At 42.4% G+C, this 16,091-nt stretch overlaps 1 protein-coding gene across 3 annotated transcripts; it reads right to left on the bottom strand.

The window, feature by feature from the left end:
- Positions 1 to 2,751: 2,751 nt before the first annotated feature.
- On the bottom strand, positions 2,752 to 15,183 carry RPP40 (ribonuclease P/MRP subunit p40). Of its 3 annotated transcripts, none has more exons than XM_010708403.3 (8): positions 14,970 to 15,183; positions 14,490 to 14,634; positions 11,478 to 11,546; positions 9,931 to 10,026; positions 9,094 to 9,219; positions 4,762 to 4,960; positions 4,288 to 4,422; positions 2,752 to 3,042 (listed from the first exon to the last, which is right to left on the bottom strand). In XM_010708403.3, exons 1-8 carry the CDS (start codon positions 15,093 to 15,095, stop codon positions 2,844 to 2,846), a joined length of 1,095 nt encoding a protein of 364 aa, XP_010706705.1. In that variant the 5' UTR covers positions 15,096 to 15,183; the 3' UTR covers positions 2,752 to 2,843. The 3 variants fall into 3 exon arrangements, with proteins under 3 accessions (XP_010706705.1, XP_031408621.1, XP_010706706.1); XM_031552761.1 differs by lacking the exon at positions 14,970 to 15,183 and adding an exon at positions 14,775 to 14,925; XM_010708404.3 differs by lacking the exon at positions 9,094 to 9,219.
- Between the last annotated feature and the right edge of the window lie 908 nt (positions 15,184 to 16,091).

Genomic DNA, 16,091 nt, shown 5'->3' with positions numbered 1-16,091 from the left:
CCCAAGCCCCAACTTCAACCATGTCTGGCTTACAGGGATGGTCTGTTTCCCAAAGCCACCAATCATCACTCTGTCTCCCTGGCATTTGGTTGGATTGCCATAAATAAGTGACGTTTCTGCACCCATGTCAACTAGTGCCGTAATTCACTGTTGTATGGGAACTGCTGAGTCACGATCTGAACCTCTGATTGACCACCTGAGGTGAGCAATGAGTCAGCCCTGGGAGCACAGGTGAAGGCAATTCACCTGTGCTACCGAAAGGGGTGGATCCTAGCTCCACCTCTCCTAGACTCCATTTAAATGCTGACTAGCACTGCCCAAAGAGGATCTCTTTTAGAGATTGCTCCTCTTGGAGTCTTCTCAGCAAACCCAGGACAGGGGTAAGATTTCCATCATTCTTCCTTATTGTGATAACTTGTTTAGCCTAACTTTCTTGTATATTTCTTGATTAGAATATCTGTGTATTCATTAATTGTACAACCGTATGTTCTCCTGAGACCAAAAAATAGTCAGCTTAATGTAAGGTCTCTGGTCCTATCTGGGGGCAATAGGTATAGAAGGCTAGCATTCCCTGTCATGCAAGTAACTGAGCAATTGCCAATTCTTTTTTCTCAGGTAGCTAAGGCATAGTGATTGGGGTCACTTGAGGAGGCTTTTTACTTTTATTGGGAACTAAGATATCTTTCAGGTTCCATGTTTCTTTATTTTTTTTTTTCAATGATTCTCATCCCTACTTTTTTTTTTTAGGGATATTTTGAAACTCTTGCTTGTTTTCCCACTGTCTCCTCACAGTTGGAGGAGGATGTGATTGGTCTAACAATCAATTTTATCAAATTGAACCCCAGCCTAGATTAAATCATTCAGCATCTGCTTTTAGGATACCTGCATGGGTCCCAACTGAGGAGACTGTGGGCAGGACTCCTGCTTTTAATCAGGGGATGACCTCAGCTTCTTCCAATGTTAGGATAATGCACCTGTTCAAAGGTGCTATGTCTCCCCCAGCTCCGCCACCAATTAGGTGGCTTGTTGGATGATGGCCTCCAAGGCCACTAAAAGACTCAGTATAGACACCAGTACCTCATACAGGTGGGGAGGAGCTTGTTGTAGTATGAGGTCCCTTATTCCTGCTGAAAACTTAACCAGGTCAGAACTCTCAAATGAATCATCACTAATGGTCTCCTTCATCCCTAGTTCTCTGATTTAATATTAGTTTTGGAGCTCTTCCATTGAGGTCTGTGAACAGTATTTATCAGTACATCACTTTTGTTTGGCCATGTAATTCTACATGCTGCTATTATCTGCTGAATTAAAAAATGGTTTTCTTCATCATGTATTACTATCACAATTACATTACAGCTTCTGTCTGAGGGCCAGATGTGTAGTAATGGATGCAGGTTTGAAAATCTTGGGCCTGTTAATTACCACACTTTCAGCTCCCACATCCCATAATCTCAAAAGCCAGGCTAGTATGCTCTCTTCAGGTCTTTGTTTAAATCTTTGCAACAAATCCAGAAGTTCAACAGTTGTGCATGGGCATGCTGTTACATGTAGTGGGCATTGTGGGCAGGGGGCCACTCTTCAGGTACCAACCCTGTTGGTCTATCCTGGATTTTCTTTGTCTTTTGAGTTATTACTGGTCTTATTTCTAGAGGATCTGAGGCTTCCAGATCCTCTAGTTGGATTTTAGTCTGCTTGGCCTTCTTTTTGTTTTTGGATTCAACTAGGATCCAAGGATCTTGCTGATACAAGTCCTTTTCCCCTCCTAATAACATGGATCTTAATTTCAAATGGGAAGTTCCATTTAAAGGTGTCCAAGATGCAACTTCATTTTCCAGTTGCCTAATATAGGCTTTTAAAAGCTTGTTTTCATCTTTTTAATTCTTCCTACAAAGAATGATACTCATTAATAGTGAGTAGCAGTGGCCACGCCATGGCAGATACTGCCACTACTCTTTCCTCAGTTGTCAAAAGATTTTATCCTAGTTTATTGAGAAAGTCAGTCACTTTTGAAGGGGATTTAATAATAGGAACATCGCCCTGTATAAGACCCCGTTCTTCAATAGTCAATGCAGAACTTAGCCATGGGGAGCACAGGAATCCCAGAGTTTCCCCCGGGAATTCCTCTTTCAGTGTATTCATCGTCCTGGTGACCATCCATTCTAAATAAGCACCTGGCTGGCTCACCAAGTGTAATGCTATAATATGATGGGAAGTAACAGTAGTAACAGCAGAGCGACACAATCCTAGGCTGCAGCAAGTGAGGACATGCTCAAATGCAACAGCTGTGGGCACAGAAATAAAGGAAAGAATCTGCTTGCCTTCAGAAGGCCTCAGGTAGGCAGGGATCTTCAGCAAGATACTCTTGCCTCCAGTGCCAACTCTTAAATGAGGTCTGGGAAGGGGTGCATCCTGGCTCCACCCCTTCCAGTCACTCAGGTTTGTTGCTTGCACCTGAGCTCCCCTAGGTTGGCTCTGCCTTCTCACCAGGTGCTCAATCACTGGTTCAGGCCATGACTGAGCATTTCTGCTATACTAACAATCTTTAAAAATACTTTCAAATGATGCTAGGATAAAAAGAAACAACCTGCAGTCAACACCTGAGAACTTACACCCACACACAATATTTTTCTTAAATACAGAATTTTGAAGTCTTCCAGAACTGAAGCCACTATGCGGCAGTGAAGAAACAAAAATCCATTCTTTCCACTGTAGGTCACGCTTCAAGGAATATACGCTACAGAACACAAAGCCTTTTAAGATTTAACTTATCTAATTATTTTTATAAAAACTGTATTTTTATACAGTATCTTGGGATTATTAGAATGCTTCTTCTGTAGATAGCATTAAGGAGGACAATCATCATTAGTTCCTAAAGCCATCTGAAGCCAGTAGTCCAGATTTCTAAAAATGACGAAGTTGTACAAGTTCTCTCCTCCTTTGTGAAAACCATGTTCATTTTCTCTCCATGAAACAGGGCTGTCTGCAAAGCCATGCACAGTTAAGGTCAGCCACTGTGCCAGCTTTGGTTCACTAAAATAGCAACTGCAAGAAAGAAAACAAGGTTATCAATAATTACAATGGAATGAACAGGAAGTTCAAGTATACAAGGTCAAAAATTTAAGACAAGCATCTTAATGAACGTTAGTAATTGAGTTTAGGAGAACACCCTGCTTTAGTACATACGTAAGTCTGAAAATATTCTACCAGAATAACATTAGGAATTGAAATATGTTTGATTCTTGATTATTCCTACCGCACTTGTAGACATTACCAAAAAGAAGTTACAGTTCTAAAACTACAAATTAGTTGTTCTGAATTTCCTACAGAATGCATTGTCTTTCAGAAAGTATTACATTTACTAAGAACAGACATCATTGGTGGGGGGGAAAAAAAGGCATAGAAGGAAGAAACAGGCTGTGTTTGACACAAATGCTTTCACCATCAGAAAGGAAATGGATTAAAAATAATCTAAGCCAGGCATTATATACTGCTCCTAAACAGAGGACAAGGGTATTCATATGCTAACTCTATAAGACTAGTAGGGCTTTTTGCTTCAGATTTGAAAATGCAAAAAGAGTAAACCTCCCAGACAAACCAACATCAATATTGTCTTGAGCCAGTGCTACAACAATCAGTAACCACACACTTCAAAAATTCTCTTACACATAGCAAGGAAGCTCCAGAATTCACTGTCAGTAGAGCTAATGTACATTACAGGCAGACATTGCACTGATCCAAGATACGCTAGTATCAGTAGACTGGTATTGCATTAGAAGTACAGCTACCCTGTTCATCACTACCCACATTATATGAATCATGTTATAGCATGATTTAAAAAAATGTTACTGTAATGTGATAACCTTGAAGTGCCTTGTGTTGCTCTTTTTGGTTTTATAAAGGGATTTCAATCATTTTCTATCAATAGTTAAAAATGCAAGTCAGACATATTTCAGAGTACTTGATGTTCAGACATGAAATCTGAAAAATGGACAAGCTCAGCAGAGCCACTGTGCTTTAGAAATTAAGACATAAAAACAAATTCATTACTAGAATGCAGGGCAGGCATTCACAAATTTGCATACATCAGGAAAGTGTCCAAAAACAATTACTGCTTTTTCATACCAACATTAAACTTCTGCTCATTTCCCAATTGAAGTCTTCATTTTGTACTTTGTTACTTACTTTCAACAGCACTACTGAATACAAGTGTTTAATTTTTGAAATCACTTTGAGAAAGTATCAAAAAAACCCAATGAACTCTAAGAATGTCCTCCTGCAAGTCCTTACCACAGCTGCTCCAGTAACTGAATTATCTTCTCAGGAATTATGAAGCCTGTGATTGTACACAAAAATGCCTGGTCCACTACTGTGTTGGGCTGAGGACAGCAATAGGTTGATAAAAAACTAGAAGATACATTATCTCTGAAAAAGAAAAAAGAGAATAAATAAAATAAACGTACTTTAAATCTTCCAAATAAAGCCTTAGTAATCAAAACTTGTACCAAAGAAATATCTATGTATATCATCTAAATTGATACCCAAACAATTAATGGACAAGTGACATCCAAATTGTCATGGGCATCCTCAAAATAAGTTAATAAGTTAAGTAAGTTAATCCGGACTTTAAACACTAAAGTGCGTAATAGATATTCCACTGGCAGAAATATGTCCTTCTTAATCCTTATTTAGCTGTTCCTTAAATAAATTGTGGCTTTTCCTACTTAAAATGTATTTTAAGATCAAACAAAATCAAATACTTACAGATTAACTTGATTCAAGACAGCACCTAGCCATTCAAACAGTTCCTCTGTACTGCAGGACTCTTCTGGCTTTCCTTCAAGTTCATTGCTTTGTAACACTGGACACTGCAAGTCTCTTAATGTGCTGAATGTTACTTTTGGCTTCAGGGCCTGTATTTGGTTTTTTGGAAAGTATGACATCAGTGTTGATCCCTCTGCACCTTAACAACACAACACCACAAAGGGTTGTTACAAAACTATTACACTGAAGGCGCACTGAAGTCATGAAACATTTGTATGAGTGTTTATAGGATGCAGTGTGGTGTTGAACCACAACTAGAACTGCTTACATCTTTTCTTTTGCAAAAGGCATAGAATTTTCAGTTTCCTTATCTTTGAATTGAGAATTAGTGCAAAATCCAGCAACTCACTACAGCTCAGTAACATTAGTGGGGGAAGGGCAACAGATGTCATCTACCTGGACTTCTGCAAGGCCTTTGACATAGTCCCTAGCCACATCCTTCTCTCTAAACTGGAGAGGTGGGGATTTGAAGGATGGGCTGTTCAGTGGATTAGGAATTGGATGGCTGATCACAGCCAAAGGGTTGTGGTCAATGGTTCTGTGTCAGGGTGGAGGCCAGTCATAAGCGGTGTCCCTAAGGGGTTGGTCTTGGGACCGGTGCTCTTCAACATCTTTATCAACGATGGCATCAAGTGCACCCTCAGCAAGTTCATGGATGACACCAAACTGAGTGATGTGGTCAATACAGTGGAAGGTAGGGAAGCCATCCAGAGGGTACTGGAGAAGCAGGCCCATGAAAACCTAACGAGGGGTTCAATAAGGCCAAGCGCAGGGTGCTGCACTTGAGTCGGGGCAATCCCAGGTATTTATACAAACTGGGGGAAGAGGTCTTGGAGAGCAGCCCTGCGGTGAAGGACTTGGATGTCCTGGAGATGCTGGACATGAGCCAGCAGTATGTGCTTGCAGCCCAGAAGGCCAACTGTGTTCTGGGCTGCATTAAAAGATGGGTGGCCAGCAGAGAGAGGGAGGTGCTCAGCTCTTGTGAGGCCCCATTTGCAGTACTACGTCCAGGCCTGGGGCCCCCGGTACAGGAAGGATGTGGAGCTCTTGGAATGGGTCCAGAGGAGGGTCACTAAGATGATCAGAGGGCTGGAGCACTGCTCCTATGGGACAGGTCAAAGGAACTGGGATTGTTTAACTTGGAGAAGGCTCCAGGGAGACCTCATTGTGGCCTTCCAATGCTTGAAGGGAGCTTATAAACAGGAGGAGGAACAGCTGTTTACGAGGGTGGATAGTGATAGGACAAGGGAGAATGGTTTTAAACTGATACAGGGGAGGTTTAGGTTAGATGTTAGGAAGAAGTTTTTTACTCAGAGGGTGGTGAAGCACTGGAACAGGTTGCCAAGGAGGTTGTGGATGCCCCATCCCCAGAGGCATTCAAGGCTCTGGGTGCCTGGTCTAGCAGTTGGCGGCCCTGCACATAGCAGGGGCTATGATGATCACTGTGGTCCTTTTTGACCCAGCCCATTCTATGATTACAACTTAACTAGTAAGCATGGAAATAGATCTGACAACTGAAAATTCAAGCAAAACTTGGGCAAGTAATGAAATAACTCCTTACATGAATTCAAGGTGGCCTGAAAAGGAATTCATGAAAGGAAAGCTACTTGCCTATTAACTTGCCCCCCAAAACAAAGTGGATTGCAAGCACACTCACACTTTAAGTATACCAACCCTTGTACACACAAGGCTAGGGAACATTCTGGCTTATGATTGTGCATGCATACATCCGCTCTTTACTCATAGACCAATTCCTGCTGCTGTGCAAGTGTGATGCATTCACTGTGTCATTAGGTCACCTCCAGCTCAGCACGTCTAGAATTTTTTCAAGCATTTAAGCATAAAGGTGAGCATACATAAGGTAGATGTAAATGGAGATATTGCATCTCTAAAACCACTTAAGTGAAATTAAGCTCAAAAGAATTTAGGCACTATTTCTTCCAAGAGCACAGAACATCCAGAGAGATCCCAGAACCACTAGTTCAGTAAGAACTGCCTCCTAGAGACAGCATGGAATCTGGAAGCAAAACCAACTCTAATGGAATGAACTCCTGCAGTTCTCAGGAATGTTTTACGAAAAGTTATAGTCTCATAAATTCTCCTGGAACACGACTTCATAAGCACCAATAGTGTCCCTTCTCAGTTTCCTAAAAGGCACTCACATTTTTTACTCAGCATGCCCAGGTAGTGAGGCTTTTAGGAGATTGGATCCCATAATTAAAGACCACATACTTGATGTCCTCAGTGTGATGGGAAACTTCATCTAGGAGCCAGGGGGTTCAAGGGAAAAATTACTGATTCACAGCAAATTGAGAAATCATCTTCAGATCCAATATACATTGAATTTAAGATCATCCCAGTAAAAGAACAGAATTAGCCACGGAGACAAGCAGCTCTCCCACCTACTTAGCTGCCATCCCAGAATACCACTTCCCCAAACAGTGAAAAAATGAGCAGCTGACTACAGGTTTGAGAACAGATTTATCAATTGTGTCAAGAGAAATACTAGGATAGTCTGAGGGATAAACACCTTGAAGCGAGAAAGAACAGATGAAGTTCAGGAACAGGACATAGTTAACTGCAGAATACAATATCTGTGGCCCACTATCAAGAATTCTGGATTGCTTAAGCTTCATCAGCCATGTCTATCCCACCGAAGGCAATCACTTGGAGGAGGAGGGCTAAACTGACCCTTTTTAATCATCCAGCACAAAAAACTGTCCAAGTGCAGAAGGGCCCACATGACAGATACTGAACTTCTGTTAGCTTGTATATTTACATTATATATATATGCATATTTATGTTTGAAGTGCATTAGGACAATCCTCCTTCAGTCCATTCTTCCCTTAAGTACTTGTTACACTAACAGGCTCAAAGAACACATAATATTGCCTGAGAAATCTTGATCAAACAAAAATTGATACATTTTAAATGCCCCCTCTAAATAGAAACTTCAGCTGTAGTCCTAACTTCAGGAAATCTCCAAGGCTACAGCCAGGACTCTAACAGAAAAGCTCCTCTAGCTACAGCTTTCCATGCCCACAACAACCAGCTACATTGTCAAAGTTCCCTCGGAGTCCAGTGAATTTCAGCCAATAAATATTTAAAATTGCCATAGAAATTACAGCAGTAGAACAGAGAAGAAAAGATGGCTTTGATTCTGTCTCATGTCTCATTAAAGACATGAGACACTCCGTATTCCTTCTTTCTGTTCCTCTGAGCACCAGAACGAGGAAATAGGGAAAAGAAAAAAAAATTGCTATGAAAACTGAAAACCCCACTTTTGGAAAGCGATAGGAATGTTTACAGGCCTCCAATAGTGCTGGCCATGGCAAGAAGCACTAGGGTTCAGCAGGAAGGCTGCAAACACAATGCTCATGGAGGACAAGGATGCTCTCAAGAAAATACAGCCCTCTTTTCCCCTTCCAGCAGAATCCACACAGTGTCTCAGTGCCTATAAATAAAAATCTATGAGGGTTTTATTTTCAGTACAAAGGAAGAGTCTTCCTATGTTACAAACTTGATTCTTGCACAGAACGGCGTTTTAATTTAACTCTGTATTTAGGAGATGATTTACCTGACTATAGCTTTTCGGCCATAACAAGCTGAAGAAAAGGAATACTGTTCTTCCTGAATGCTGCTACACAGGCAGCAATAAATGTAAAAAAGCATACTGGCCCTAACAGTATTTTGCTTTCTGCCCAGAGTCAATAAATCCAAGCAAGCTGAGCCTGAGGATCTGCCACCTGAGCTGGATTTATGTCACCATTTATGGTATCAGAAGTCTTCACTGCGACTCTTTCCTGAAGACGACAAGGGAAGAAACTGCAAGCCTTAAACAACTTCTGTAATGACAAACAAGGACGAATCCATGTAACACAGTTTGTATTATAAAAGGTGGGGAAACCTGAAGGACTATTAAGTGAAACACGGGGTAGAGCTGAAGGAGCTTGAAAGCAGCTTTAATTTCTCAAATCAGTAACACTCAGACTAGAAAGAGTCCAGAATCCCTAAGAATGTAAAGAGCAGATGGAAAAGCACACTTGAGAACCTCTCTAAGATCTCACTAGTGTGAGACTTAGTGACTTCAAGCAGCACACAAAGCTCCAGTTCTGATAAGGCATGGCTCCTGTGTTTTTTGTCATTGCAAATGCTGCATACACAAAACGATCTGTATTGAGGAAATTGGACAATACTGGAGAAAAGCAGAAAACTACAAACATTTGGACAAAATGTCAGTTCCATTTTAGTTTTACATTCAGATCTTATTACCTGAATTATACCAAGCCAGTAAAAAGTCAAATTCTAAAGGTTTCTTTTCTTTCAAGGCCCAAAGCACCCTCTTATGTTTCTTGCCATCAGGGTGAAAGTTGGAATCGGTCAAGTCAATAGTTATAACTGCAAAAATGTACAAAAGCTATTTTAATTCAATAGACCGAATTTAGTATCAGTTCAGAATTAAAACAACACAAAGAACCAAAGAGCATTAAAATACCTTTTCACACATACAGCATCTTTACAAAGTATTTGACTATGCAAATATGACTCTCCATTATGTAAATAACCTCCTTCTGCCATCTTTATTTTGATGTAACATGGAACTGTTTCCTAGTGATGGCAACAACAAAGTCCCAATACAGGGCTTCCTGTGTTCCAGTTTCTGACCAGTACTCCTTGTTCTATTGCTGCACACCACCAAAAAGAGTTTGCCCCCATCAACTTGACTCTCATGCTTTAGGTATTTATAAACAGCAGTGAGATCCCCTCTCAGCCTTTTCTTTCCCAGACTGAAGCATCCCAGGACTCGGCCTTCCCTCTTACATCAGAAGGCACAGATACCTCACAAACTTAATCAAGCACTTAATAAAAAAAAAATTAGAGACTTTATAGAATACCCTTGAGAATGTTTATCTCCTTATAGTTACTTTTTCATTTCAAAAATTCAGTTTTTCTCTTCATGCAATCTTCTTTATCTACATCTGGAAAAATACCATCTAGACAATAATAATTTTTAAGGAAAGGTAAGTTTCAGAGTTGCTGTTTTAACATCCTAACAAGGGATTTCACAAACAGATCTGAAGTAAGCATGTTAATATCAATTACACTTACTGTATCTCATTGGTTTTTTACCAGAATACCGGGAAGGGTGGCCTTGCAGTCCAAGTTCCTCATAAGTATCTTTATCTACTGACAGAATTAGTTTTCCTATAAACAAAACAAACTTTAATGTAAATAATTTTTCAATTTAGTTCCCTTGAAGTCTCCTGAGAACCACATACTTTATACAATGTTAACTTTGGATCACTTGGCATTGCTAATGTAATCCAGACTCCTTAGTTTCAGTTAAGCTGATTACCAGATCTGCTCCTAATATTTAAATTCAATTGTTCTTTATTATCCTACAGGCCTTATGAATTTGAATGAGAGAAGTGCAACGTTGTTACTGATTTAGATACAGGTTTTTTTGTTTGTTTTACTGTACTATGGGAGTATTTCACTCAATGCTTCCTCTGCTTGACCCCTACATTTGCTGTGTCGCTGGCTGAACACAGAGCTACACTTGGGACCTGATTTTGTAAACATTCCTTCATGCTCTGCTCAATTAAACATACAAAAGCATTACCTCCTGCTCCTACGGGACTGCTCTCACTGAGTGAAACACACTTATTAGCAATGAGCAGATAATGCTCAGAAGCACCTCCACTCCCCAGCTCACAAGCCAAATCTGGCAGCTGCCACTGGGTACGCAATTGGTAAACAAAAGACTGCTACCACAGTACTTCAATTTTACTGCAATATATGTAACAGTATAATACAGAATACAAACAAATACAGTTGTGCTGAAGGTTTCAGACACTGACATCATCAGAAACAGTAATGCTGTCCCTGCATTAATACTGCACAGCTGGTAATAACTGCATCATACAAACTCAGTCACTACCAAGTTCCTGTTCTGCTAGGACTACACTAATGGAGTACATCAAATAATTCCTCCTCTGAAAAATTTGAATCTTCTTATGCCCTGATAGGCACCTGATCTGTTTTTACACCTTGAGCTAGAGGGCAGATAACCCAATTTGTATTTCTATTACATTTAGCTTAAACATGAAAACATATTTGAATGTCAGAATAGTTCCATTATTTTCTTTGTGTGCAAAATTCCATCTGAGAAATAATGCTTTGTCATAAAATAATGATGGGAATGCAGGAGAAGTTTTCATGTTAAACATCTCTCAAATAATTAACACTGACTATTTCAAAAGGTATTCCCAAACAATGTTTATTATTTCTTTTTTGGTACAAATTGTATCTTTAAGACCAGTATGAAACAAGAAGTTGGAACACAGCGTATTGAGAAAAATAATCATATGTAGCTATTTCTGCCAGGTGAAGCACTGACATCTAATACTATCAATAAGCAACATTGATTTTTTATTTTACTGTCCTTTAGATAAAATCATTTAACAGTGTGAATCAAAGCTGAATTATTTTAGCATACTTTTAATAAAGTAGGCAATACAGTAGGCCCACCTTCCAGTTTACATAATTCCACATTAAAACAAAAAACAAAAAACAAAAAACAAAAACCAAACACAAAACAACCAACACTGGAAGTCATAATCAATGTATATATCTTAAAAATCAAATGAACATACCAGTTGGTAGTAAAGCTGCTGTATTATCTTGATCAATTCTGGTGTTATAGGCAAGTGCATAGCAGGAACCTTTAATAGTAAAGCAGAAAGTTCTGAGATTATACAGCCTCTGGAGAAAGACATAACAAACAGGAAACATTCACTCAAGATAATCAAGCACCAAGTCCTTTGAATTATTCTTAGTTCTTGTGTTTTCACTAGGTAACTTTCTTCTTCTTTCTTGAACAAAATATCTGTTATTAATTTTTTAAAGCTTACAATGGTACTATTGCAAAAGACTTGTAATACAGGTAACATTACCAACATGCCTCAATCCAGACATACATTGCTTCCATGTGCAAACACAGCAAATGGAAGGAACTGTACACAGAATTGAGTTGGAAGGGACCTTTAATGTTCACTTAGTCCAACTCCCGTGCAATGAACAGGGACACCTAAAGCTACATAGGTTGCTCAGAGCTCTGTCCAGCCTGACCCTGAGTGTCTTCAGGGACATGGCATCCACCATGGGCAGCCTGTTCCAGTGCCTAACCACCCTCATTCTTCCTATGTCCAATCTAAATCTCCCCTCTTTCACTATGAAACCATTTCCTGTTGTCCTATCAAAACAGACCCTGCTAAAGAGTCTGTCCCCTTCTTTCTTATAGCCCCTCTTTAGATACTGGAAGGCCACTATCAGGTCTCCCCAGAACCTTCTCTTCTCCAGGCTGAACAGCCCCAGATCTCTCAGCCTGTCATTGTAGGAGAGGTGTTCCAACACCTGAATAATTTTTGTGGTGTTCCTCTGGAGCCAACAGGTCCACATCTCTCCTGAACTGAGGACTTCACATCTGGATGCAGTGCTACAAGTGAGGGCTCACCAGCACAGAGTAGAGGGGCAAGATCACCTCCCTTGCCCTACTGGCCATGCTTCTTTTGATACAGCCCAGGATACGGTTGGCTTTCTGGACTGTGAGGGCACATGTCCAGCTTGCCATCCACCACTACCCCCAGGTCCTTTTCAGCAGGTCCTTTCCATCCTTTCATTCCTCAGCTCGTACTGACAGCAGGAGTTGCCATGAACCAGGAGCAGGACCTTGCACTTGAACATCATGTGTTGAACATCATGAGGATCTCTCAGGCTCACTGCTCAAGCCTGCCCAGATCTCTCTGGACAGCATCCCATCTCTCAGATGTGTTGATCACACTGTACAGCTTCTTGTCATCTGCAAACTTGCCGCTGGTGCACACAATCCCACTGTTGACGCCATTGATGAAGATGTTAAAGAGCACTGGTTCCAGTACTGACCCCTGAGGGATACCACTCATCACTGATCTCCATCTGGACACTGAGCCATTGGCTATCACTCTCTGGGTACGATCTTGCAACCAGTTTCTTATCTGTTGAACATCAAATCCAGATCAAGATGTTACAGGGAGCCATACCAAAGGCCTTACAGATGAAACTAGCATCTCTTCACTTGTCCACTGTCAGTTACACTATAATAAAAAGCAACAAGGTTGGTCAGGAAAGACCTGCCCTTGGTGAAGCCATGCTGCTTGTCCCATATCACCTCCCTCTCTTCCATGTGTCCCTTAGCATAGCTTCCAGGAGGATCTGCTCCATGATCTCCCTCAACACAGAGATGAGACTGACAGGTCGATAGATCACTGGGTCATGCTTTTTATGTCTTAAAGAAGAGTGTGACATTGCTTTTTTCCAGTCAATAGGGACTTCACCTAATGGCCGTGACTTTTCAAATATCTTCTGAACCATCCACTCGAGGGCTGTGTGAAGAGCAGTTGTCAGTGAAGACTGAGGCAAAAAAGTTGTCAAGTACCTCCGCCTTTTCTTTCTCCGTTGTTACCAGTCTGCCTGTACTGCCACCCTCTTGGACTCTCCTTTTTTTGGTTTATATACCTGTAGAAGTCTTTCTTGTTCTTCTTTCACCCCTTGCCAAGTCCAGTTCCAGTTGGGCCTTGGCCTTCCTGACCCCACCCCTATACAGCCTAGCAGCATCCCCATACTGTTGCCAGGGTATCTGCCCCTGCTTCCACTGCCTATGCAATGAAATATGTTTTTTCCTGAAATATATGGGTTACTAATTCACATAAAAGCAAAGTGAAAAATGCTGACATTATCAATATATTTTGTGGTTAGAAAATGTTTCTGTTTTTGACACTTTATTAGAAACACAAGAGTCAGATTGTGTAAACTTGCTGATATAGAAATGGTATTACATTTTGTGTATCAAGAAACTGATTTCTTACTTCCCTGTTTCTCTGACATGCTATTTTTTCTCCTCTGTTTTGCCTTTAAAGCTTGCTTTCCTCCCTGGCAATCATCCAAAAGGTGCAACATTCATCAGGAGCCAAATAAGCGGGCCCCGCTAGATGGAAACAACATCCTTTGAACACGCAAAACAGGTTTGCTGGGCAGAGGCAGCATCTTTCTGATCTTTCTCTGCAACTTCTCTCTTCTTACCATGTAAGGATGGGCCACAACTTCACCACCCAAAACAAAAAAAAAGCCAACAAAAAAAAGCAGCAAGTCTTCTTTGCATCTAGGAAAATAGGCACAGGCTGCACTGTGTTGAAATACGAAGGGATCAAAGAGGAGAATCACAAAATTGCTCAGGTTGGAAGAGACCTTAAAGTTCATCAAGTCCAACCACAACCTGACCATACTACCCTAACTCTAACAACCCTCTGCTCAATCACATCCCTGAGACGGGAGGTGGTATCTGCATAAGCTGTAGAAGATGAGAGGTGAGACTGCATATAGAAGCCCTCCTGTCAGTGGCTTGCAGAATTTAGACGGAATGGGGAAAAAACAAAGAGGGATCAAGTGTAACTTTTGGCCCCATTGGTAAATGCTGGTATCACAAAGCAGGAAAATAAAAAAGATAAAGAAATGGGTAGATTTCATTATCACAGTTTCTTCCCTTTCTTTACAAGAGAATAAACAGCAGCAAATTAACGCTGCTGCTTATGGAAGAAAAGACGAGCTTTGTGTGCGTGATACACCCTTACCTTTCCTCACAAAACACTCAATGAATTCGAGATCGAGCAGCTGATGGACGGGCAGGCCCCTCACCACGTAGTACTCCCCAAGGTCTGCAACAGCGCTTTTCAGCACCTGGGGCAGCATGCCGCACTCGGGGATCAGCACAGACACCTGCTGGGAACAGATCCGTAACGCAAATCGTGCCTGAAACGCGTGAGGGATGAAAACCGAGAAACGCGGAACATAAAAAGACTGAGCTAGTCACTTCAGGCTACCGCCTTCAAAACGCCGCCATGGGAGCACGCACACACCTTTGGCTTTTGCGTTTTACATGCCGTGCACAAAGATGACTCCGCGCAGCCCGACTCAGCCAGCAGCTGACTGGAAAAGCGAGGCTCAAAGCAGACCCGAAGTAACGTCCGTTCCGCCCGCTGCCCCCCTCATCCCCCCACGGCTCCAGGACGCGCCTCCAATCCCCTCGCGGCGCCGCCGCCGCCCGCACTCACGCGGCAGTTGTAGGCGTGGTCCCGCACGTGCGCCTCGTGGCGGGAACGCGCGTGCCGCGCGTGGCCCTTCTCGCACACCAACAGGTGCCGAGGCGCTTGCTGCAGGCGCCGCAGCGGCGCCGACATTCTCCACCGCGACCTCCAACGGAACAACAACCGCACCACGCGCCACGCGCCGCCCGGCCGAAATGCGAGGCGTGGAAAACCCCTTTCATGACGTCACTTCCACTCGTCCGGACTGAGCGCCGCTTCCGCGTAGAGCCGGGTTCCCGGCGCGGTGAGCGCATGCGCTGCGGCGCCCTTCGGTGTGGTGGGCTGGAAGTGGTGCGCTTCCTCCACCCGTGCCAGCACACCTTCATCTGGATTCGTGGAGATACAGCAGGACCCCTCACAGATACACTGAGTACCTGAACACCCACTGAGCGTGTCGTGTCCCTCAGATGCTGAGCGTATTTGCAAGACTAGTAATACTTCTATCAGATATAATGCAGTGTCTGCTCACAGTCTGATGAATCATAGGATCGTAGAATGGCCTGGGTTGAAAAGGACCACAATGATCGTGTAGTTTCAACCCCCCTGCTGTGTGCAGGGTCTCCAACCACCAGACCAGGCTGCCCAGGTTAGCCAGCACCACGCTGAGTGCCGTGGGGTTGGGTCTGCCCATCACGTGTCCTCTCACAGATCATTTTGAACATCATATATGTTATATAAAGAAATTACAAAAGCTTTACAGCTCCATGCAGTTTTTTCACCTCGTTCCAACGCACTGCTACAGGCAGGGATACCTCCCTCTAGACCAGGTTGCTCACAGCCCCATCCAGCCTGGCCTTGAATGCTTCCAGGGAGGGGGCATCCACAGCCTCACTGGGCAACCTGTTCCAGTGCCTCACCACTCTCACAGTAAAGAATTTCTTTCTGATATCTAGTCTAAATCTACCCTCTTCCAGTCTAAAGTCATTTCCCTTCATTCTGTCACTACATGCCCTTACAAAAAGTCCCTCCCCAGCTTTCCAGTAGCCCCTTCAGGTACTGGAAGGCTGCTATGAAGTCTCCTTGGAGCCTTCTCTTCTCCAGGCTGAAGAGCTCCAGCTCTCTCAGCCTGTCCTTGTAGGGGAGGTTCTC

The sequence above is a fragment of the Meleagris gallopavo genome, chromosome 3, assembly GCF_000146605.3.
Source record: "Meleagris gallopavo isolate NT-WF06-2002-E0010 breed Aviagen turkey brand Nicholas breeding stock chromosome 3, Turkey_5.1, whole genome shotgun sequence".
NCBI lineage: Eukaryota > Metazoa > Chordata > Aves > Galliformes > Phasianidae > Meleagris > Meleagris gallopavo.
Note: the sequence above shows the minus strand (reverse complement) of the source record. Positions and strands in the feature narration are given on the sequence as shown.

What these genes read in the sequence shown, in the direction of transcription:
- RPP40 (XM_010708403.3), bottom strand. Translation starts at nt 15,095, where the DNA reads ATGTCGGCGCCGCTGCGGCGCCTGCAGCAAGCGCCTCGGCACCTGTTG. An exon ending in AGCAGCTTTACTACCAACTG is followed by an intron (nt 10,027 to 11,477) that starts GTATGTTCATTT and finishes TTTTGTTTATAG; the next exon opens with GAAAACTAATTCTGTCAGTA. An exon ending in CAGTTACTGGAGCAGCTGTG is followed by an intron (nt 3,043 to 4,287) that starts GTAAGGACTTGC and finishes TCTTTCTTGCAG; the next exon opens with TTGCTATTTTAGTGAACCAA.